Raw genomic sequence first — 24,381 nt, forward strand, 5'->3', positions numbered from 1 at the left:
AGCTAATTGTCCCACTGCTCCCATCAAAATCTATTAGTGATGGCAAAAGGATACCTTGTTAGCAACTAACATTATTCATGTCTCGGAACACGGGCAGTAAATGACGGAGTTTAGTACAAAAGCATCTGGAATCTTCCTCTCGATTTTGTTTTATGCCAAAAGTCACCGCTCACACTCACTCAAAGTGACATGTGCATCCTGACATGCAACTCTCACACTACTACTTGCTTTAAATTACCCGGTGGCGAAGTTGTATGTATCTTGAGTCAAGATTTTGGGTGTATTGCTACATCGCTTCTCAGTACACACAAAGCTGCCAAACAATTTCAGGTTTCTCGGTCACAGTAGGTATTAACATGGGGTTTCAAGCAGATGAATACTGCATACTTTGTAGGAAGGCAAAAATGAAGTTATCATCCTCACCTGCCTGGCCATGGGCGCTCCTTCAGCCCCAAAGCGATGGCCAGGGGTGAAGGGGATGAGCGTTTCAGCTCTAAACGGCCTATTTACATTGCACTCTCTCTTGGAGCATGTTGAAGCGCTCGAATGCAAAATTCAAGAAAGACCCTCAGCTTTTCTCAGTGAGCAAGTATTATGATAGCCATCAAGACAATGAAGACACAGATGCCTAAATAAACTGCAGCAGAGGTGGAAAAGGAAAGCAAAAAATTACTGCAGCCCTGCCCACCCCTCTTTTCTTCTTCTACAGCACACAAATAGCAAAGAGAGAATACAGTTAATGGGAAAATGATATAAATAAAATACGCAGAAGAACAATTGCTTTAAACCCCATAAATTAAAGACCAGCCCTCAGACAGACCTCTCGTCCTACAGCAAGGACCTCTCTAGACTGAGCTATGGGGGCATCCACCTCAAATCTCCTTTCAGGGGCAGTTTGCCTTAAACCTGACTTTTTACACCTTGCAATGGAGAGTATTCTTAAAGAACGACTGGTTCCATGATACAAGGACCTAGAGAAGAGACCAACTCCCATCGCAAATGTACCTCCTCAGAAAACCAAGACCAGAAATCGGACAAAGGCAGCACTGCAGCAAATTTACATTGCAATATTTGCAATAATTTTAACGACACTGGAGAATTTTCCATGTGTTTCTTCTGGGTCCCTCTAAGTCGTTTCGATTAAGAATACACTATCGACCTCTTTGGCAATCTTCACTGCTAAAGCAACGATTAAAACTAAAGCCTCAACCCTGCCATGTCGCATTTACAGTAAACGCTTGTATTCTTGGCTGTAAGTTAAGAAGTTAAAAACCCCAAAGCTTTCATATTTTAAGATTTGCAGAGGAGCATCGCTCACCGCTCTTACTCTGCACAAAGGCGACTTAATTTTTAGGATTGCCTCGCACTTTTGCCAGCAGCAAGACTATGAGGTGGCCGAGAACAGCAATGGCAAAACAACGTCTCCTCTGAGCTTTGGCCCAAAATGTTCTAGGTGGTAACACCACGGCCAACACTTCGGAAGTCCTCCAAAATCCTTAGCAGAAAACCACACCAAACCCTATATTTGGATGTAATTAGTTTTTGCACTGACTTCAACGAGAGGAAAAGACATTGGCTGAAATTCAGGTTGAAGACAGGCCCCCTCACCCCATCCCCCTTTCCCTGCCTCTCTCTAAAAAGCCCTTCCTTCTGGATTCACTTTAATGAACAACCCATCGAAACTGCATCCCGAGGGAGCAAACAGAGCCGCGACTCCCACTTTGATCTCTTCCCCATGGAGAAACGCGCTCCCTGCCTAGCTTGCAAGATGTTCGTTTGATTGACGTTTGCTCTGATGTGCAAACTGCTTTGAACTTCAGACATTAAATTCCCATCAGGCTGCACTCATTTTTATTCTCCTTCAACAGGATTTACAAGCAGGAGATCAGCAAGTGGAGGAGATAAAATAAATTTGCAGAAGCTTTGAATCTTACATCAAAACAGCGCACAAGTGAGCTCCAATTGGATTTTGTTTGGCCTGAATTTACAGTGTAAATCAGCCTCTTTTGTACAGTTTCAGTTTAGGGAAAAATGAGGGAGCTGCATATAAAACCAGCACTTGAGCAGCTTCTGAGCGGTTCTCATTGTTTAAGACTCGTTTCTTTCCCTCTCTTTCCGTCCACACAAATTTAAAGTTGATTTTAGTATGTAAATGAAATTACACAAGTGCATCGAAAATCCAGCATTTTCTTTGAAATTCACAACTAGGCAAGTTTTCTTGATCATAAGGCAAGATTTTCACTCATGCTTTGCATACTTAAAATAAATACTTAAATATATGGTTCCCACTGCATCTAAACAGAATGCTAGAAAACAGGTTTTTATGAATAAATTCAATTCCCCCAAAAAAGCTACTGATGATTCAGTTAACCAGTTTCTTCTGGCAAGGCACAGAAGTTGTTCCAATTATTTCAACTACTGCTCGAAACGGTCAAAGTATACTTGCTCTCAGATGTAAAGAAAGTGTATTATTGGAAGGAGGGCCGCAACCCAGTAACGCAAACTATTCCAAACCCCACTTTTTCATGAGAAACTCAGCCACATTTACGAAGTAAAAGCAACAGTCCAAAAGAGCAATTTCCTAAATACCTGCTACAGTTTATGGACAAATCAAGGTCGTGCCAAGACTAGCACTATGCTCGCTCCCCACATTTTCTAGAAACCCACATGCATTACTGTAGTCTGATACTCCGCAAGAAGAGCAAATACATCTTAAATTTCATTTAGTGTGGCCCACCCACTTCTCCTTTGGAAGTGCAGCTCTTCAGATATTGCAGCAACTGAAGGAACTGAATGGGATTCCCGTTATCTCCCACTTAACTGCTCCAGAGAGGAAAGATAAACACAGAAAGAGCTGCGATAAAATTGAACTGCATTAGCAAATATTTAACCATCTGTTTAAAAAAGAAAAAAACCACCCAGACTGCTTCTGAAGGCAGAATCACAGTCAGGGAGTAAATGATTTTCAAAAATAGGTTTGTAAACTCACTTATTCAAACAGCTCTATTAATGTTTGTAACACAACACTGCCAAGTAGTATGTTTTACCAACAAATATTTCTCCATTCCATCTCCTTTCACAAATTTAGATAAATGCGTTCCCTAAGCTCTTATCAGCACAGTTAAAGAACAAAAATAATTTCCAGCCGCCTTGAAACATATATGTTATATAGGTATTAGGATAGATTTTAGGAAGAAATTGTTGGCTGTGCGGGTGGTGAGCCCCTGGGGCAGGTTGCCCCGAGAAGCTGTGGCTGCCCCATCCCTGGAGGTGTTCAAGGCCAGGTTGGACGGGGCTTGGAGCAACCTGGGCTGGTGGAAGGTGGCCCTGCCCAGGGCAGGGGGTGGCACTGGATGGTCTTTAATATCCCTTCCAACCCAAACCATTCTGTGATTCTATTATACGTGAGCAGCAAAAGCAAGAGCATTAATGAATGGCAATGCCTCTCTAAACATATATTCTTTGGAGACCTGTGACAACTTTCCATAAAAACCAGCAGTGAAATTCATTTCAGTCCTCCAGGGTAGAAGCAAAGACAATGGGGAATGTTCCCACCAGCACATGTGTATATTCATGTCCTGTCTGTAGGTGCAGGGTTATTGGGGGACCACAGTGGGCCCCGCCACCCCTCACAACAGCAGGGCACCACGTGGGGCCGAACTGCGCCTCTGCCCTTCTCTCCCCGCTCCGGTCCCAGTCGCAGGCAACAGGGAAACCGTTTCCTACCTTCTCTCACAGACACATGAGGACATGAAACGCTGTAGCACAGCGGAGCGTGATGGGTCTTAAAAGAGGGCAGGAGAGGAGGGGGATGGAGATTGGGTTAGGGAAGATTTTTTGTCTCCCTTTAAAAGCATCGTCTCTGTTTTTTTGATGGAAAAGCTGCGCAGGCAGCTGTGTGTTTCCTCACAAACGCATCTGAATAAGAAGTTACAGCCTCCTTTTTTTTTGGAAGGTCATCTTACTGCAGATATGCAGGGCTTTGCTACGTCAAAGTGTGCTCTATGGAACCAATTCTGTAAACATATTTGCAACTGCATCTTCATGTGTACCTACCGTGCAAGTGTAACTTTAACTTAGCCCTCAAGAGTGGAACTATATAAAGCTACTTCTGAAAGTCTCCTACAAGAGCCAGCTAGCATCAATCACAGCTTCTCCTGAAAAAGGCATTTTAAATACTCAACTATTATACACATCATCAGACTTACTCTTTCTTTTTGTGTGGAAAGACTTTGATTTTGTTTCATCTGCAAATATTCAATATAAACCATCTATTTGATCTACATGTTGCCATCCAGTCCAACACTATCTTTACGAAGAAAGCTATTTCAGTTGTCATTCACAAGTCAGACAAGTTACAACCTCACGCAAAACTAATGCTTCCAAACCTGTTCCACAAAACTCATTTCTTAAGTCCCTATTTAGACACTTTGCACAACTGACACGTATCCCCTAAGTTCCCACTGAAGACTCGGGGAAGCTTCATGTGCTCAGTACTTCTGATAAATAAACACTGTATTCTTTCCCTTACCCTCTTGCTGACACTCTGCTATAGCCCCATCTGCATCCTGCACACATGAGGCCGTTTCAGTTTCAAGACTTCCTAATGACCTACCAAGGGCTTTCTCAGGAATGAAGCCTCTCAGGCATGACAAACAGGAGACACTGTCTTGTACACAAAGGTATCTATCCTCTTAAGAAGGAAGACGCTTTATTTAAAACACTGTCTGGTAAATAACCACCCAATTCAATCCTGATAGGGAATGTCTGGAGACAGCATGAAATCTGTTTCTCATGGCTCCTCCAGTAGCTTTTATTAGTGAGGAAACACAAAGTCTTATTTTTCCGGCAGGGATTTCTTCAAGGATTAGAAGATGCATGTCACTTGACATCCACTTTCCTTATCTCCCATCAGTTTACCCATCCATTTTGCTGAGAGCCCAGAGCACTTTAATATTAACTCTGTCCGTCTGGTTGGAGCGATGCCATGGGCTGCCTCTTCTCAACTGCTTTGGGCGCTTCCTTGATGCGGCACAGAGCCCTGGGAAAAGGAGCAAGGCTCCAGGCTCCGGGCTCTGACCCCACCGACAAAAATATCACCCGGATGGTAGCACAAATACCAGATTTCATACCATCCACTTCTGAGCTTGTCCGAAAGTTATGCTCTCTGGTGGCCCTTCTCAACTGTTGCCTCTCCCTTCGTTGCTGTCATGGTTTTCTCCATTCCCAAAGCTTGATTAAGTAAGAACTGAAGATGCAAACAGCTATATCTGAAGCAAGGAACAGCAAACACTAAAGAAAACCATCTAGCCCCTGCTCTGTTGCTCCAATTTAGCAGTCCACCTCTACTTATTAGTACTTGCATATATACTTAAGCGTATGCTTAATTTCCATTTACACGAGCACATGTTTAAACACTTTGGTAAACCAGATGAGCATAAGCATATGATTAAATGCTTGTTGAATTAAGAGTCCCTTGGAAAAGTCCCTTGCCAAAACCGCTCAATAGCCACCAGCTGCACTGCCTCGTCAAGCTGACTTTGCATATTCTAATTTATTTATTTTCACCACATTCCAAAACAAGGTAGTTCCACGGCATAAACCTACCTTGGTGGGGAGAACAAATACATGATTGCTAGTACTTAGCACTAGTTAGGCCAGTATATGTTAGGTAGACTATAGCAACCAAAAGCACAGCCAGGCTGTTGATCTGAATTCAGAACTAGTCACTGTGGACTGGAATCAAAATCCCATGGAAACTTATTCATTTGGGCCCTTCACCATAAAAGCCAACACCATGTAATGGCAATAAAATAAATATTGTTTTCCTTGTCCTATCTCACTACTTAATTTAAACGCAAAGTTCATTTTCTATGCCAGTTCATGCTTTGTTAGTCCTATTTAGTGTCAATTATTTATAGTCACCAGGTGTGGTATTCCGAGTTTATCTCAAGCAACACAGTAAATTCTCTTCTAAGCCAATGCTCAGATTTTCAAGATAAATACAAGGAAATACAAGGCCACATGTGGCTAATTTTGTTAATGCTAACAACAGATACAAGCAAAATAAAGATACCAAGCCATTAAAAAAACCTCAAAATAAATCCTCTTTCTACACAATAGTTCATCATCCCTACTTTACACACATAGCGCAAATACCTTCCCACATCATTTTTCCAAAACAAACCCAAACTTGTTGCATTCCTAAAGCAATGTCACTAAGTTAGACAGTGGTGTAAAAGGCTGACAGAGGAACTGCCTGACAACGTGAAGTGCCCTCGTCTAGAAATGTCATCGGGCGTTTAGAGGCTGAACACCGTGTGATTAAACAACCTTAAATATTGTGGGACAAGCCTTCAAATCTACCTTAAAAATATACCCTGAAGAGAATGTACTTCTGACACTGTTCTTGCACCAAATGTTTACTCAAGTAAAGAGGCCACATGAGGAAACACCTCCCCACACCAAGAAAAAGAATACACAGAGTTAAGCAGTTGGAACACAAATATTTCACAACCGTCCTAAAGAAAAACCATAGCCCTAAGGACACACACATTTCCCAGGTACAATCTAAAGCACAGAATCATAGAATGGTTTAGGTTGGAAAGGACCTTGAAGATCATTGAGTTCCAACCCCCCTGCCCTGGGCAAGGACACCTCCCACCAGCCCAGCTTGCCCAAGGCCACCTCCAGCCTGGCCTTGAACACCTCCAGGGATGGGGCCTCAACAACCTCTCTGGGCAACCTGTGCCAGTGCCTCACCACCCTCACAGTGAAAAACTTCTTCCTAATGTTTAATCTAAACTTGCCCCCTTCTGGTTTATAGCCATTCCCCCTCGTCCTGTCACTCCATGCCCCAGTAAAAAGGCCCTCCCCAGCTCTCCTGGAGCCCCTTTAGGCACTGGAAGGCCGCAATAAGGTCTCCCTGGAGTCTTCTCTTCTCCAGGCTGAACAGCCTCAACTCTCTCAGCCTCTCCTCATAGGAGAGGTGCTCCATCCAGCCCTCGGAGCATCTTCGTGGCCCCCCATGAAGGAGAGCAGCAGGCAGGAGAGGCAGAAGGGGGAGAAACAACAACTGAAATGATGGCAGAAGCATTTGGACAATCGGGCAATTAACAGACCATGGCACCAATAATAACTTTGAAGTTGAGTTACACAAGAAAAACATGTTTTTCTGTTCTCTCTTTGTATGACTTGCAGACAATTTCCTAAAGACAGCAGTGAGTATATTCCCAGTGGTCTGATAAGCTGCCGTTCTTCAACCATAAATACTCCACCACGTCTTGCCGAAGTGCTGTCTGGAAGGTTCTGCAGACTGATCGACCGGTCTACTAACCACTTAAGCAGATTTAATATTATCAAGCCAAGTAACTAAATCATGAGAATCACATCGTACAGCCTGAATGAGGAGCTCTACAAATAGACTATTCACCTCTCTGCCTTGCCAGTTGTGACGTTCGGTTCGTTTTTTAAGACACTTACTGTGAAGAACCCTTATTCATGTCCACCACGGGTCAAGAAATTTCTGAAGGACTTCCAAACTAAGTAATTTGGAGGACAAAGTGAAAGGAAATTCATGAAAGTTTCCAGACTAAGAGCAGATATATATATATATTATTTTTTTTATGAAAAATTATGTAATACTGAGAAAGGGGTGCTAAATCTCCTCATTCCTCCTTCTCTTCACCCCTTGCTTGGAAGGTGTTCCTGCTGGCTGGTGGTTCCTGCACAGAGAGATCAGAGGGCAGAAAGGTTTTCATCCTCAACTAATTCTTGACCTTTACACTAATGCTGCCAACAGTCTGGCTATTTGGCAGCAGATGTGCCCACATTGCACGTAGGCACTTTGTCCAGTAGGAACTACGCTGAGACCACTAAACCTACGCACAACCCATCAGCAAGGTACCCCTTTCTTTGGAGCTACCTGAGCCTCACCTCTGTGGAGATTTCTTACTTTTGTGACAATCAAAATAAACACAAAACAAGCAAGGGGCCTTTCTCTCCAGACGCAGATTCATGCCACATATCTGAATGCAGCGCATATTTTAAATCCTTATATAAACACAGGTTAATGCCGTACTGCAGAAAAAAACGAATGCTGGCATTAAGAGAAACGAATGCTGGCATTAAGAGAAACGAATGCTGGCATTAAGAGAAACGAATGCTGGCATTAAGAGAAGAGCTGTCTTATAGTTAGATTGCAGAAAATCTTTTTAATATTTATCACCCATATTACCTTCCTCTCTCTAAAATGTTTTTAAATCAGATTGAGATATAAACAATGAAAATACACTCTGTAATCAAGGTTTGCATTGTACAGTAAACTGAGAGACAGTTACTCTTGTTCTTCTCTAGCACATATGGAAGTGCTTAAAATGTTGATTGTTTAAAAGAAATTACTACACTGTTATTGGAAAAATCAGACATTTTATCACACCTTCCTGCAATTAGGAAACCCAAAGAAGTTTCTGCAAATATGCAGCATAATATGACATGATTAAAAACAATCAGGTTGGATTTAGACTGTTCAAAACTCCTGTACTTAAAATCAAAACAAATGAAAAATGAACAAATTCAGTTTCCAAGCAATGTACTCAATTTCTGTAAATCTCTCTGCGTATCAAACAGCAGCACGGCAACTTGATTAAACTGCAATGCAATATTTTTAGCATGTGATGTACTGACCAACTCGTGATTTTGGTTACTGCACTTCAAAGGGGGAAAAAAACCCCAAGTCCCATGACCAGCTTCAGAAGAGTTATTCAGGCAAGCAGTGTCTCAACGAGAAAACGCTATCTTGGACACAGACAGACTCATTTTGTATAGACAACTGATCAATGCAATTAAGAGTTGAACAAATTTTTTTCTGTTTTGTTTAATTTTACAGTCCAGAAGAGCTGAGTCCCCATCCTTGTTTAGAGCTCCTCATTAAAGATGTGTGTAGCAGAAACGTAAATGAATACAACGACAAGATAAGGAGCACCTTTGGAGTGCTGTCTTCCCCCCTTTTTCAGAGTTATCAAGTGGCAGAAAGTACAGGTTATTTTGCAAAGAAAAAAACTTTCACCTTTTTTCTTCACGTCCTAAATGACAGCATAAGTAATTGCAGAATTTAATACTTACTCCATCATAGATGGCGGAATTGTACAGCAGTCTTGGATCGCAGTCAAGGGTGATGTGAGATGAGCAGTATACGATGCTTCTACTACTTGCTTGTTACGATTCACAACATCCAAGTAACGGTTAAACTTCTCACGAATTTTTTTTGCTAACTGGAAAAAAAAAAAAAAAGAAGAAAGATGAAAATTAGGCCACTTTCTCTGTATTACCATGTTCCTTATTAAAAAACTTGAATGGAAAGTAAAAACTGCCTGTGTTTAAGATAACTGTTGTCTGCTTTGCTCGCTGTACTTCTATTTCGGTGGCTGAAGCACTGTGAAGTCAAGTAATTAATAACATTGGCCACAGAAAGAAGTCTATACAAAAAGATAAAATACATTTACCGTCTAGCAATGGGTACTTGAACATCAAGTTCTGCATGAATGAAAAGTGAATTTTCCATGATATCAAATTTCCCGTAAGGAATTAAGACGTGACACCTGGATGTGACTCTGCGTACGCTACTGGCTCACCACTGAAGCTCTCCAATATGATGCTCTTGTGAGGCCCACCAAGGACATACTGGAGCCTAAAATAAGCAGGCCACAAGTCCATTTAACGAACCTCTAGAAATGGATACTTAAGGAAAGCCCATAATTGTATGAGAGAAGACCTCACCTACAGAGAGATCTCTTCCTGGTTGTGGAGCAAACAGCCGACAGCGCATCTGCCGGTGCACTGAATCTACTGAAGGCAACATTGCTCAGGCTCCAGGCAACCCCGAAAACTGCCACGCGTATTTCTCTGTTCATCAGCAGCCTCCTCGGTCAGGTGGAACTGCGCACAAGTATTTCACAACTCCTTTCATGTAGTTCTCCTCATCGCGATTTGGGCAAAACAAGCCATCCCGGTTCTTGCTTTTTTTCTTTGTATCTCCTGCTGCTTTCCTGGGGGGCACCCCGGGCTCTTAGCTGAGCATCATCAAGTGATTTTCTAAATCGATCTAGCAGCTCACTGTGGCTAGTCACAAGCTACAACAGCTTAACTACAGACTTCAAATAACAACAAAATGAAAAAATCTGTAATTGACATTATATTATAATAGAACAAAAATAACGAGAGCTGTTTCCCACTGGTGAAATTCTCCCACAAGCTTTTTGTTGTCAGAGGTGCCTCTGGTGAAGGCAGCTACTTATAAATCAGGACAAAGTTTAGAGGTTAGACTATTACTTGTAAGAGCAGATGATCGTATTTCTCTTGTATTTTGGATTATGATTATTATGATCGTATTTCAGAAAGTGAAAACAGACTATCATCCATCCCCAGCAATTCTCAGGCCTTTAAAAAAATGAGTGCCTAGCTCTAGAAATAGCAAATTGGGCACTTTAGCCCTTCTCTTTAAATGGTTCTTAAAAACAAAATTAAAAAAAAAAAGTGTCAACAAATTTTTGCAAACACATACTTCTGAGCTCTGCGTTGGGGCTCGCCTCGCTGGTGTGCCATTCGAAGGCATGGTTGTGCCTTCCGCAGGCAGAGCCCCGTGCTCCCTCCGGGCAGGGCAGATCCAAGGCGGTCCGAAGGCACACGGTGTTGACAAGGGCAGAGCCTGCCAGGACACATCACAGGCCTACTGAAGCTCCTGTGCTGTCGGACAAGGGCTCGCTTGTGTCTAGTTCATTAGGCACTCCACAATGAGCCTGACTAATGACTTTGCAGAGGAAAAATCGGAAGGGAAAAAAAATTGCAGCTGTCACTTGAGCAAACGTGACAGTAAACACAGTTACTAGGAAGCATCAGGTTTTACAAGAAACATTTACTGAAACTTTTGCTCCTGGTCTTTAATTCCAAGTGAGAAATTAATTAAATGGATCGGGCACGCACAAAATTTTCTCTGGCGCACTCAGTATCCTTTCCACACCAACCGTTACACTTCATCATCTGCCAGATGCATCCTAAATGAAAGAGAATAATCTCTAAGCAATATACCGCAGCGTTGGGTACTCAGAAATACTGTATTTTCCATTTCTGCAAACTTTTTTCAGAGCTGAAGTTGCTCGTTTATTCCAACACTCATCTCTCCTGCTCCCTGTACACTCCAAACTCCACAGGGGTGATTTAACGGTGCCGCTACATTTGTGCACTGAGAAACAGTCGGTTGTTCCAGATCCCCTGGACTGACAAATGTCTTCCCTAACTATTATTAACAGGACATTTCATCATGATTTACTTCGTTATGCGAATAACGAGACCCACACTGATAAGAGCAACGCCTTTGCCTCCATTGTTCCCAGCAAATGCTGCAGCTCAACGACAGGTCTCCTAGGAGCACAGGTTTTAATAGGACCTTGCTCAAATGACTTGCAGAATTATGCCTAATTAGTTTTGTAGAATGATTGATTGCCAAGGCACCAGAGGACTACTAATGGTCTCCTCCATGTTAGGCATCCAACACAATTAAATTGCTCCCAGCAGTTAGATAAAAAGCTGCTGGGTAGTTCCTTTTCTATTTGCTGGTAAACTTTGTCTGACTGTGCTCCTCAAACGTGTCCTTGAGAAGTTTATTCTTCTGGAGGGTCTCAAACACAAACAAACCAAATTTCCTAAATCGCAGTCTTTAAGTTCCATGGCTGCAAAGTTCCTCTCTCAATTTGGGCAAATGAAATACCTGTGCTTAAGCACTATGTAAACCAGATACTTGAATTTATACACTTCTTTCTTGCTCTCCCTACCCGAAATCACAAAAAGGGGAGAGAGCTTAAGGTCGCTGAAAAAAAGGAACACACGACCATCATTAGCGGTAAAAGAACTAACACGGAGCATCAGAGCAAAAGCACTCTCGTTTGGAATCCCCGCTTTGCTCTGATAAATGAATGCTGTACAAGATGAGGTTTCGGTGTTGATGAGTTTTCACCTTCCAGGTTGAACGATAAAAGCACCCCACAGCCTTTGAATTTTACCCTGCTGTGCGGAGTCTGAAGATCTAAGAAATCTGTTTTTCAGAAGAGCCCGTACCTGAGAAGCTGATAAAAAGCAAATGCTTAGTACCTAAACTGTATCTGCCGTCGAAAAACCTCTGAACAGCTCAAAGTCACTGCATTACTTTTATTACATGGCATCCAACGCTTCAGATGGGGCAGAGAGTCAAGTGCATGTCAGCAACAAGGGACCTGAAGCCTCCCAGAGCTCCACAGACATCTATTCCCTGCCCACGGACAGAAGCACAGTTAGAAGAACTGAGTTTGTCTAATATGAAGAACCCTAAAAATACTGCCCTCTGATAGCAAGAGAACAATCCCGACAATCAAAACCACTTTAAAAACAGCTAACTCCAAAAAGTCACCAATGGCAAGATGATCCAAAAGCAATTTTCCATTGAAAATCTATTAAAATAAATAAACCACGTTAAGAACCTAAGGTAAACACATCGATCAGCTGAAAAATTACTAAAAACAAACGTTCTAATTCATCAAACTGAGAAGTATAACGCAGATGAAGTCTAAGAAAACTAACTTAATTTTTCTTCCATGGCTGGGCTTCACTGGAGCATAAAAATCCACGACAGTGAGCAGGCATTCCAGCTCTCAGTGATTAAAACAACAGCAAAAAGTAATACATACTTCCCAGCTCCTCATCGATGCCCTGCGTGCCCACGCATGCGTGCACACTCGCATCATTAGCTCCGAAACATTATTCAGTTTGCAAAGTGATGCACAGGGTCGCTGGAGCCGGTCAGAATAAAAGCTGCCGGCTGAAATCAGCTTCTCATCTTTTCGAAATAAAACCCTAAAATCTTTAACCAAAAGATCACTGTTTTTTCCAACAGATGCCCTGCTTTTTTTCACCTGCCCAGAGCTGGACAGCCGCTGCATACTGATGGCCGCAAGACCCACACCACACTGGTTACAAAACCTCAAAGGCACAGAAAGAAAGAGATCGCAAATAATGAAAGGACGGAGCTTTGAACTATAAAGTCATCCTAATATAATTGTTTAAACCATTTTTAAGGCAAAAAGGAAAATCGTATGCGGACTCAGGCACATAAAAGGGATAGGTAGCTGCCATCCCACGCTGGGGTATGCCCTCGGGTAGGTACCAAGTGTGACGGACATTTCCTGCTCCCACAGAAATGCTCAAATTCACCCATTTTAATGGAGACTAAAATAAATCTGGATACCTTGAGATTGACACAAAAAAAAAAACAAAGTGCTCTTTACCTCATTTTAAAAACAAAGCCGGGGGGGGGGCCTTGCTTAGCATTCCTCTTGTCTTTTTTTAGATTTCTGCATTTTCTCCTTAATTTTAAGGAACAGAATAATAAGAAATGAGTGCGCGCTGCAAACAATGCAGCCATTAGCTCTTATTTTATTATTTTTTTTTATTATTTTTTGGCAGCTGGCATGCAGCCAAAGCATTTCAGTTTGCAGACAGGTTGGACGGTAACACCTGTTTCTATTACGGCAGCACCCATGGGTAATGCACTTCAGTTGTCACCAGCTCCACTGACAACCTTTCATCACAACATCAGTGAGTTTCTCTAATTTTCCCAGAGACATTTTCCTCATTTGCATAGTTCCCTCGAGCTTTTTTTAAAGCTTCGTTCCCCTCAAAGCTCCACAGCTCTGAAGTCTTCCCCTTTCAGGGAGCGCTGAGGGAAAGCAGAGCTCCAAGGTTAGGTTTTATTTCTGGCTGTATCTTGAAAGCCAAGGTATTTTTAATGTTTTCAAGACTGTATATAAAATATGTATCAGTGAAGTCGACAGGCATGGATGCCATAACAGACTCACAGCCGGGGATTTAACATTACCAGGCTCCTCAAGAAGTATTGCTTACACATTGAAGAGTTTAGTTAGTATTTTTATTTTTAAATCCCTTCTGTGAACCAGAAGAACCTGGAACACAAGTACCTCTTCTTCAACACCCACCAGGAAATCCTTCCACTGTATCACAGCTCAACACTACTGTGCACCCACAGATTCCTATTCTAGAAAATTGTTAACATATTTACTCCTAACCTGCTTGGGTCTTGAAGAAAGCACTGCTTCTGTACAAACCCAGAGGAGCACAGAGGTCAGCAGGGACGTGGCTCAAGAACCGATCGCAGAATCACCATTAGCTTCTTCCTACACCTCTGTTTTTAACAGATTCAAACCATTTCTACTCCTCTGGATGAGACCATAAATATACTTGAGCATTCAATCAGGATGCAGGAAACTACTTTCCAGTGTGCATTTCTTCAAAGTGACCAGCGCTCATTTGAGGGTTTCCACCGGCCAGTAACTTTGGCAAGGCTTCCCAAGACCTGCCCCGAGGAAGACGTTGAACATGGTGCACAACAAAAAATAGAGAAAGGGCCACAATTCCTTAAAGTCATTCTCGAAATACATTAAACACAGTATGCATTGCCTTTTATCATGAGGTTCACAATTAATCAACATAAAATTCAACACCGTGTGAGCGTATCACTTTTCGTAGCCAGGGAGATGTGACGCTCAAAAGCAAAATCTTGATTTCTCAGCACGCTGATATATTTCCTCTCAAAAGGAGTTCAGAAGCTCTTTGCCCAGTCCAAAACCAACCAAACAAAAAACCCAACCCAACCTAAAGCACAGCACACCGACACACCAGGTAGGTCTTACCACCCTGCAACGCTGGCCAAGAGGAGAGCGATTACGGCAACTGCAGAGCTTTCTCTTACTGCTTCTACAAAACCCGAGTGGGCAGAGCTCCGGGGCAGAGCTCCCACGGCAGACATATCAGGACCCTGTTTCTACTAAGAACATTGCTCAGGAGAACAACATTTGGTTTCTCCAAGGCTGCCGTGGTGGTTTTGTAGGAGGCTGGCGCTGGACTGGTGGGACTGTCGCAGCTATCAGCTGTGGGGACCAACAGCTGATGCCTGACATGGCAAGGCAGCGGGACGGCAGCCAAAGCATCCTTCCTCCCACCACGGGGGAGATCCTTTCTTCTAGTTTGGTGACAGAGGGAGCAAATGCACTCATCTGTCTCACCAGTGCTGTAAAGCCAGGTGGGCTGTTGACGGCCCATGTTCTCCACCAGCACAAGCGTTTCTGCAGTGAGCCTGTCCTTCCAGGCTGAGGCACAGCTTGCTTTTACAAAGGCAACCCATTTTGGTAAAAAATAAATAAGTAAATCAGGTGAGAAGGAGTCCTTTTGTTGGCACAACTGCAAAGGAGCTCCTTAAAGTCAGGTATCATTAATTATTTTTGTAACAAATACATTCCCTGAAGATACAGAGAATATCTTGTGTGTAGCTGGTGTCTGATGTGATGCTGGGCCTTACCAAGGAACACGTAGGGAACAAAACATGGTAGAGAGATCTGCGTCCTGTCCCACAGCTTATTAAAAACCCCACAACTAATAGAACACAAATCAATTGGCAAAGAAACAAGGAAGAAGGAATGGGTAAGGCTCTGAACGTAATCCCATCACCTGGCAGTTTGTAACTGAAGAAGCAAAAGCCAAAAACCAAACCAAGACAGACTTAGAAAAAGTGGTGCATTACCTAACAAGTTTCACATGGGCTGTGTGGAAGTCCTCCAGAAACCCAGAAGATGACAGCAGCCCAACAGCATACGGATCTAATGAAAGAAACCCATAGTACTAATACCACCTGGGATTTTTATTTGCCTTAGTCCATTGCTCTCCATGTGCCACAAAGTCGTCAGAGTTTGCAAAACGGCTATTTGATGTTTAATAAGTGCCTGTGTCCCCTTCAGCTCAGAGGTCACAACTTCCATCCTTTACTGTATTTTCAGAACTAAAGCTGATGTTTTCTGTAAGCGCTACTTCCATAATAGTCATCAGAGGAGAACTCTTCACAAGCAAATGAACGTGTGCCCTTCACTCATACGGTGCTATATATTTAAAAGTATCTCAAAACATGAGAGTCCTGTCAGGGCGAGAAGTCTTCAGCAGCTGTATTCCACTTGTGCAAAATGTCTAATCATTCTAATTCCAATGAATAACACACACTTCACTGAACTTGCCCAAGTATGACAGCAAAATCAACGTATGAAATAATTTTTGTGCATCAGGAGCATAAGAGCAATGCAAAGCAAAACTCTGAACAGTGGATCTTTCAGTTTGTAGTCAGACATGGGAAAAAAAAATTCCCAAATTCGGATAAAAAGTTCTCTAGCAGATTGACAAGAAGTATGTGCAGGTGTTCATTGTAGCAAAGTTTAAAAAAAAATTAAAACGGAGGTTTCATTTTAGATTAGATAACGCATCATTTGACTTCTGATTTTTTTAACCATTTGATTTAGAATCGTAGAATCATTTAGGTTGGAAAAGACCCTTAAGATCATCAAGTCTTAGCTTTTATAACTCTGAAATATAAGCATTTCTGAATTAAAAACATACTGTATCACAAGAAGAATGCTTTGCATTAGTCCAGGACATTTTTGTGGCGGACGCAATTTACCCAATTGCAAATCATTTCAGCTTTCAGGGATTTATTTTTTTTTTTAATATATATACCATTTCTAAAAAGAAAAAAAATTACTTTTGGTAAGCTGTTTCTATTAGAAACAAAATTGCATACCTGTAAAAAACAGTGTTTTGTCTCCCAATTCTGCACCTGAACCTCCCAACTTCCTTCAATTTCTTAGCAGCTCCTAGCAGATTTGTACAAAGCTGACTCTCTAGCTTATTATTGCTATTTTTATGAATGATAATTATGCTCTGAATGAGCTAGAAGGAAGAGCAATGACAGTCTTCCAGCTCTAAACACAGGAGTTACATGGAGAGAAGGATACATTAAACAAGGAAAAAACTAATGACAAAAGCATATCTCACTGCCTGTGCATTCACTTACTCTAAATTAAAATCCTCCCTCTCTCCCCATCCTTCCCAGCCTTTTAAACGGGAGTGAATATTCCTAGGAATACTCCAAGCAAGGTGATTTTCAGCTGGCATATGCACATTTACAACTGAGCCTCTCAACTAGTTAATTTAATTACTTTATCTGCTACTGCTTCTTTCCCCAGGATGGATGGAGAGACAGAAATAGAAGAAATTATTATGAATTTCTCTCTGCAGAGGTGTCGATGCTGCTGTGCTCCAATTTCTCTGCCAGAGTTCAATGCAGCAAGACTTTTCTGCATGAAGCTGCTAAACATGGTCCTGCTCAACACGGCATCACCATCCTCTCTCCTCCTCAGAGCCCAGTTTCATACTCTCCGTACTGCAGAAACCAGATGGCTGGAGGATGCTGAACACACGCTGACTTCCTTGAAAATGGCTAATCCAAATTTCCCCCTAATAAAACTAATCATTTTCCACTTTATTTATATCACTAGTTCACACCACTAAATTTTCATATTGTATGCAAGTTCTCTGATACTGAAATAACTCACAGGAAGGGAATCCAAGTTATTTTTGGCAATCGCCATCCAATTTTTCATAACCTATTCAAAGCAAAAAAGGTTTTATCTGTTACGTACAATAGTAATTCTCTAACTGTAGACCTTAAAAGTGTAAGCAGTTTAACGTCAAAAGGTAAACCACTTCTTGTGTGGCCAAGGGTACTAAACAGTCGGGCCTGAAGGCCAACAGCTGTAGTTTTTCACTTTCACAACAAACTGAAAGTCATTATTTACACAGTTTGGTATTAAAAAAAAAAAAAACCAACAAAAAACCATCCCCCACAACAATTCAGTGGTCTGCCAGAAAAAAATCCCAGCTGACATAAAACCCTAATTAATTGCCTTTGGGTATCAGTTGCTAAGAAAACGTTAATGAATGACAAAACCAGGAATGAGCGACAGGGGATTTAATTTGCTTACATTTGTTTGCATTTGCTCAAGACGATCCCGTTCGATGTACTACTCTTACTCATAAAACTCCAGTTATATTGCTTGTGATTCATTAGGGCTAAAAGACCTGGTTATTAATGAAACAGAAGTGCTCAATTATTCTTCTATCCACTTCACTGTTGAGCTTTTAACCACAGTAATTATGCTTCACCAGGGCCTCGTTTTTCTCCTCTGACAGCTCCGAATTCATCACACTACCTACAGTGTTTAGACAGTTATTTATATCTACTTAGGGTGAATACGTACATCTGCAGCTGGGAAACAAGCAGTGTCTTTTCCTAAGTGGAGAATCGATAGTTGAGACTTCAAAGAAGTTTTAATCCAGTTTCTTGGTTTCCCCAAAACACTTTTAGCTCTCAAAAGCCATCTGATACGTATAATCTAGCCCACATGGCCCTCGCGTCGTGTGCAGACCACCCAGAAACACTCGAGAAAAATGTTACCCTAGCGCAACGTCAAAGCCAGCGAACCCATCTTTTAAGATTTTGAGATGGTTTCAGATTTAAACTTCTAAACTCGGGCAACAATTAGCCTTTCGTGGTCCCTTTGCATGCAAGCACCCACCTGTGCATGCTCAGAGGGAAGCAGAAGCCTCCCGAGGGTGGAGAGCGAGCTCCAGCATCACACTGAGCACCACACGTGTCTCCTGTCGGCACCGCTGCACCATCACCCTTTGTGCATATCCAAACTGGAGCATCACGGGAACCAACCCTCTAGCATTACCAACAGCGTGATGCCTTTCTAAGCTGCAAATTTCTTCTATGAGATTGTAATTTGGGCTTCCAATTTTTATTTATTTATTACAATATTTCACCGACACATCAACAAAACATAAAAATGTACGCCCAAAACTGAAAGAGGGGAAATTTAGATCAGATAATAGGAAGGAATTATTTACTCTCAGGATGGTGAGGCACTGGAACAAACTGCCCCGAGAAGCTGTGGCTGCCCCATCCCTGGAGGTGTTCAAGGCCAGGTTGGACGGGGCTTGGAGCAACCTGGGCTGGGGGGAGGTGTCCCTGCCCAGGGCAGGGGGTGGGACTGGATGATCTTTAAGGTCCCTTCCAACCTGAACCATTCTGTGATTCTAACAGCAACACACATCAGAATTGTACAAATTAGTAACAACGATACAAAATGAACTATTCAAGTACACAGCCATGTGTATCTGGACCTCCAGGGGAAAAAAGGCACTACTTACATCAAGAGAACAGGATGTCATTATACTCAGTTCTATATAACCTCCTTTTAATTATGTGTTGTCCAATTAGAGGTTGTCAAAAAGGAAAAATCATTTGGGGGGTTTCTTGGAAGAGAGGAGATTTTTAAAATAATTGACGGGTTCTAATACAACATGAACAGCACATCTGCTGTCCCCACGTCACGATGTCATTCATACTGGTGACTGCTTAACAAAAAAAAAAAAAAAAGGCAAAAAAATAGGACCAAAAAATAAAAGCAGAAGCCAAACAAACCCAGGAAGAAATAAAGATAATTATTAGGGGTATGGAAAGTCTTCTGCAAAATTCATTTGAGAAACAAATGGGAAAGGTGGCATAACAAAGACAGGCAGTGGAATCAAAACTGGAGAAGGGAATGTCCTACTGGCTTTTTAGCATCCCTCACCCCCCATATTTTTTTACTCTTGTATCACAGGTGATGATCTCATAGAATCATAGAATGGCTTAGGCTGGAAGGGACCTTGAAAATCATGGAGTTCCCCCCCCTGCCCTGGGCAGGGCCACCTCCCACCAGCCCAGGTTGCTCCAAGCCCCATCCAACCTGGCCTTGAACACCTCCAGGGATAGGGCAGCCACAGCTTCTCGGGGCAACCTGCCCCAGGGGCTCACCACCCTCATTTAAAGAATTTCTTCCTGATATCTAATCTAAATCTTGCCTCTTCCAGTTTGAAGCCATCTCAACTGTGGTGATTGAAAATCAGAAACATGTTTCTACAGCCAAATTGAATGTGTAGGTCAGAATCCCACAAAATGATCAAGGCTCAGGAAAAACTTCCACGAGTTCTCTTCTAACTAACCAGAGCTAGGAAAAACCTCCTGTAAAGCATAACAACTATTACTAGGGTTGAGACACTATTATCTGCAGGGTCAAGCAATCATTAATACCAGAATTAGTGTAATTTACTGAGATTAATGCCTTGCTCTAGTTTCTTTTGTTGTTTCCCACACCTATCTGTACCTCACCAAACAAACACCTAACATAGACACCAGCAGTACCAAAGGTGAACTATGTTGGTTTTTTTTCTAAACATAAACCTTGCCATTGTTGTGACAGCACTCACAGGAGATTCATCTTAAAATTTGTGTGACGTCAATCTAACAGTCTAATTTAAATACGAGTTCACTAATCACATGCTCTAATGTTTATCAGTTATCCGTTAATATAGTTACGCACTTCAATTTAATGCCAGTATGGGACAAGGCTTCTACACTAAAGACTTGGGTTTTGTTTAACAGAAATCTGGTGGTGTTGGAACTTTTCCTGAACTATTCCCATTTCCTGCAAACTAATTTAGTTCCTACATTGACCAGAATCCCATCAAAAGCCACCACATGTCCTCTGAAATAGAGGAGGAGCTGAGCCCTGCTCTCCAATGCAAACGCTCCCAAAGTTTAAATACAGTGTACAGGGACTCAAAATCCCATTTGATCCAGCTCTGCTTTGACTTCTTCCTTGGTGAAAAAACCAAACATCTGGGAATTTTACTATTTACAGTAAATAGTGTTAATTTGTTTATATTACATGACCAGTTTTAATGCACACGAGCATGGAACATACTGATATGCTCTTGGAAACCAGCAACAGCAACTCGTGCAAATCAGGCTACCTGCGTGGCTGGAGAGCAATTCCCTCTGCCCTGGGAAAAGCCCTTCTGAGGCACTTTTGCTTTTACTGGTTTGATAGGGGTCTAGGGAGGTCAGGTTACTCACTGAAGGTTGTGCAACTGAGTCCATGCTTAAACTGGAAGGACAAGCTGGTTCTTTGTGCGCCCAGGCTGCCTACGCAGGGCAGCGGCTGCCTCTTCTACCAAAACTCATCACATTTAGCACAAAGGTGCAGTTGTGAGCGTACAGAATTGGTACCTTAATTTCTTCAAGAAGAAAACGAGATCTATTTGATCTGTTTTAAAATGGATCCAAAATTAATTTCCTCAATGTATGCATGCATTAAGAGGCAAACAGCCCTTGTGTGGAGATACATTATCTCAATGTGAAAACAAATGCGTTCCTGTAAGAAAAACCCAAACAAAATGACAAAAACACACAACCACAGCTGTTATGCATAAGGCTGTAGCTGTCCCATATTTACACAAAGCAATTGACACCATTTCCACATTCGTAAACCATATTAGTGTTTCTGCCTTGAATTAAAACAATTTTAAGAGAAACACTTCGAACATGAAAATTAGTCAATTAACGTGAGGTACTATACGAGGGCTCCAGCTCTGCTCTTGTTTCTAAGGGATGAACCCACACAAAGTAGATGGAAAGCCTTTCCATGGCAATGCAAAACTCTCAAATACATCATCAGCCCATATAACAATAAACGGAGTAGAATATAAATGGAGATGGGTTATCTGGTGTGCTGGACACTAGGGAAGTGGCCACAATAAATCCAGATAAATTGTAATTTCTAAGTTGCCTCTGCCTTCGTAATGTTGCCAGTGGGCAGCAGGAGGTGGGAAGGGGTTTTCAGACTCACCTGTTGAACTTCACTTTCTCCGTTTGATATTTTCTCTGTGTACACAAAGGAGTTGAATATCCTCTGCAAGAAAAATCAGAAAGGATGTGTAAGAGACCTTCTGTCATAAATATCACATTAAAGCAGCTCCAAAAGGCGCATGGGTGAGGAAATCTGTGTCAGAAAAGGATCCATTTCACCTGGCCAAGTCTATTGCCAGGCTGACCCAAGGGGAATCACGTCTCCATATACATATTTCTAGATCTGTGTGAAGAGGCTGGTTTTGGTTTTGAAGACAAACATGTAACAGTGTTTTTGTCAAAACATCTGTTAATGTACCAAACTGACATAAAGTGCTAAAAAAAAAAATATTTTTGCATTTGAAAGCTAGTGCAGGCACAAACTATGACTGTTCTCTAGCACTAAATATTTAATGAACATAACTATTTTTAAAAGTACTTGTTGTTTCCACTAACACACAAGAGGCTGTGAGCTGAATATAGACATACTTGGTATCTGGAAAAGAGGAAAATGAGACCCACTTTTGAACACAAACAAATCGGGCTCATTAATGGCAAAAAAGGATGTATCAGAAGACAGACGTGAGAGAGCCATGTCCCCCCTGGGAAAGCTTCCCACCTGCTCCCACAAGGACATGAGTCCCTCCATCCGCTCTGCCTCCGCAGGTGAGGGCCGCACTGCCGTCCTCATTTACTTCCAGTGGTTACACGGAGGAAAAACACTCAACCCCTTGTTAATATTTTGCTTCTAGACTGAAAAACAAGCTTGGGAGGACCTGGGGTTACACTGATGGAATTCCTGAAAAGTTTCCTTGATACACCTAATTTTCAAGATTTCTCATTTCCAAGGGCAGCTTTCCCCTTAGGGACAGTGGGGCCATCTCTACCGGAAAACCTACCAGTGTCCCTAAAATATTGCTTTGCTATTTGTCTTAATAGCAATACGTGGTGGCAGCATAACGCAACGGAGGTTTGAGAGAATAGTATCATGCAAAACAGGAATAGTGGTGGTTATTCATTATCAATAAACATACTAGTAATAACGTTGAGGTTATTTAGGTCGTTATACACTGGAATACGGGAAAAAAAATGCTCGTCACTTTATGAAGGATCTTCTGACATTCTCCTGCCCCCTGCTCAGGTGCATGCCAACCCCCGCAAGCTTGGGGGTAACCAAAGGGCAGGGAGGGGTTGCGGGTTTCGTAAGAAAATAAGCGGCCAGTTCCTCACTGTATCTCAAACATCCTCTACGAAAGCATGATATCCAGTACAGAAGCTGAAATCATTTCTCAAGCAGATCCTTCTTAAAACACTGCCGCTCCCTTGGAAAGACGAGTGTTTGCAACCAGAAACGCACTACGCGCTTTTAACAAAAAGGGCAGCCCAAACCCGAGAGCTGCTGTTAGTGCCTGCCGCAGAAACTACGGCACGGGGAGCCCGTCTGCATGGGAAAGGAGCTGCCCTGGCAGCTCCACGGGAGCGGGTGGTCCGAGGGGGCATTTTAACGTTGCACCCTGCGCGACGTTTACTGGAGCTTCCGTGCATAGTGTAGGGAAAAAAGAGTGAACTACTGGGAAATACATCTTATGACTTCAAATATATCAAAAATCAGTGACATAAGCAGAAAAAACAGGGAGGGTGAACTCCTTCCTGGATTGTGGAGGAGGCATAATAAATAAACAAACAAATAGATAGATAAATAAGTAATTAAGTCAATGGTATTTTTCTCTACCAGCCTCAAGGGGAGCTGGGATTTCACTGATGGAGTGGATTCCACATCTATCAGTGTTATGTCAAACACATGACAATGCATCACCAAGAACATCTGCAGGCGCAGCCACATCTGGCATAGGACAGTGATTCATACAGACCCCGTTGAGTCCCTCCCTTAACGTGATAGTTGTGAAATTACAAAGACTCATGTTTACAGCAAGACAATAAGCCAGTCAGCTCTCCAAATTATTAGCAATAACAACTGCAATTGCTAAAGAGGTCTAAATTTCATCCAAAACCCATGTAATCATTTCTCCACGGCTCCAAGAGTTTTTTTGATGCAGGTTTAGCTGATTTCCTCCTAGTAAGGCTATACACAGCTGTAAGTGGCAAAACCAGTCTGGAAAGCCCTCTGGTGTGCTCTGCTCCACTTAGGATCATCACTTTCCCTTACCCCTCTCCCTCCCGAGGGCTTCAGGAATTTCAAAAATTTGAACTCTTAATTCTGAAGAAGCATGTGGAAGGGCAGCAATAAATCTCCTTGGTTTACAAGTCTCAGAGGGAAGAAGTGGGGCGGGGGGGGAAGAAGAAGAAGAAGACGACAAAATAAAAGGCATCTACTCTTAAAAGCCACCCCTACATCGAGACTTCCCCTTCTTCCAGACCTTTGTTTAAAGTTCTGGTTGGGTACTTTAACAACAAACATGTTGGTCCATCGTGTGTCGTCCCCCCCCCCCACCTTCATGAGATGAAAAGATAATTTAAACATCAGAAGAAAATACATTAAAGCATGTCATTTTGATGCAAAATGTTTTAAATGAATCGAATTTTTCTCTCCACACAGCATTTAGTCTCCAGACATCAAAAGCCGCGAGAAGGAAACAGACTGTCAGCTACGGAGAATGGAGCTTTCTGTCCTCAACACAAAGCTGACCCCTTCCTCCACCCCTTTAACACGTAGCCGTGTTTATGAACTTTCAAAATAATGCCAGAGAACATTATACATGGTT

The 24,381-nt window shown here is 42.2% G+C and overlaps 1 protein-coding gene across 1 annotated transcript in view; it reads right to left on the reverse strand.

The window, feature by feature from the left end:
• The window catches only part of CACHD1 (cache domain containing 1), a 74,442-nt gene extending 52,720 nt beyond the window's left edge, over positions 1-21,722 (reverse strand). Inside the window, exons 1-2 of the mRNA XM_009883972.1 lie at positions 21,660-21,722; positions 9,124-9,272 (exon numbers count right to left, since the gene is read on the reverse strand). Of these exons, the coding sequence (XP_009882274.1) occupies positions 9,124-9,131 (8 nt within the window). The 5' untranslated portion in view covers positions 9,132-9,272; positions 21,660-21,722. The remainder of the gene's footprint in view (positions 1-9,123; positions 9,273-21,659) is intronic.
• Positions 21,723-24,381: the final 2,659 nt, after the last annotated feature.

The sequence above is a fragment of the Charadrius vociferus genome, unplaced genomic scaffold (assembly GCF_000708025.1).
Source record: "Charadrius vociferus isolate BGI_N301 unplaced genomic scaffold, ASM70802v2 scaffold423, whole genome shotgun sequence".
In the NCBI taxonomy this organism is placed as follows: Eukaryota; Metazoa; Chordata; class Aves; order Charadriiformes; family Charadriidae; genus Charadrius; species Charadrius vociferus.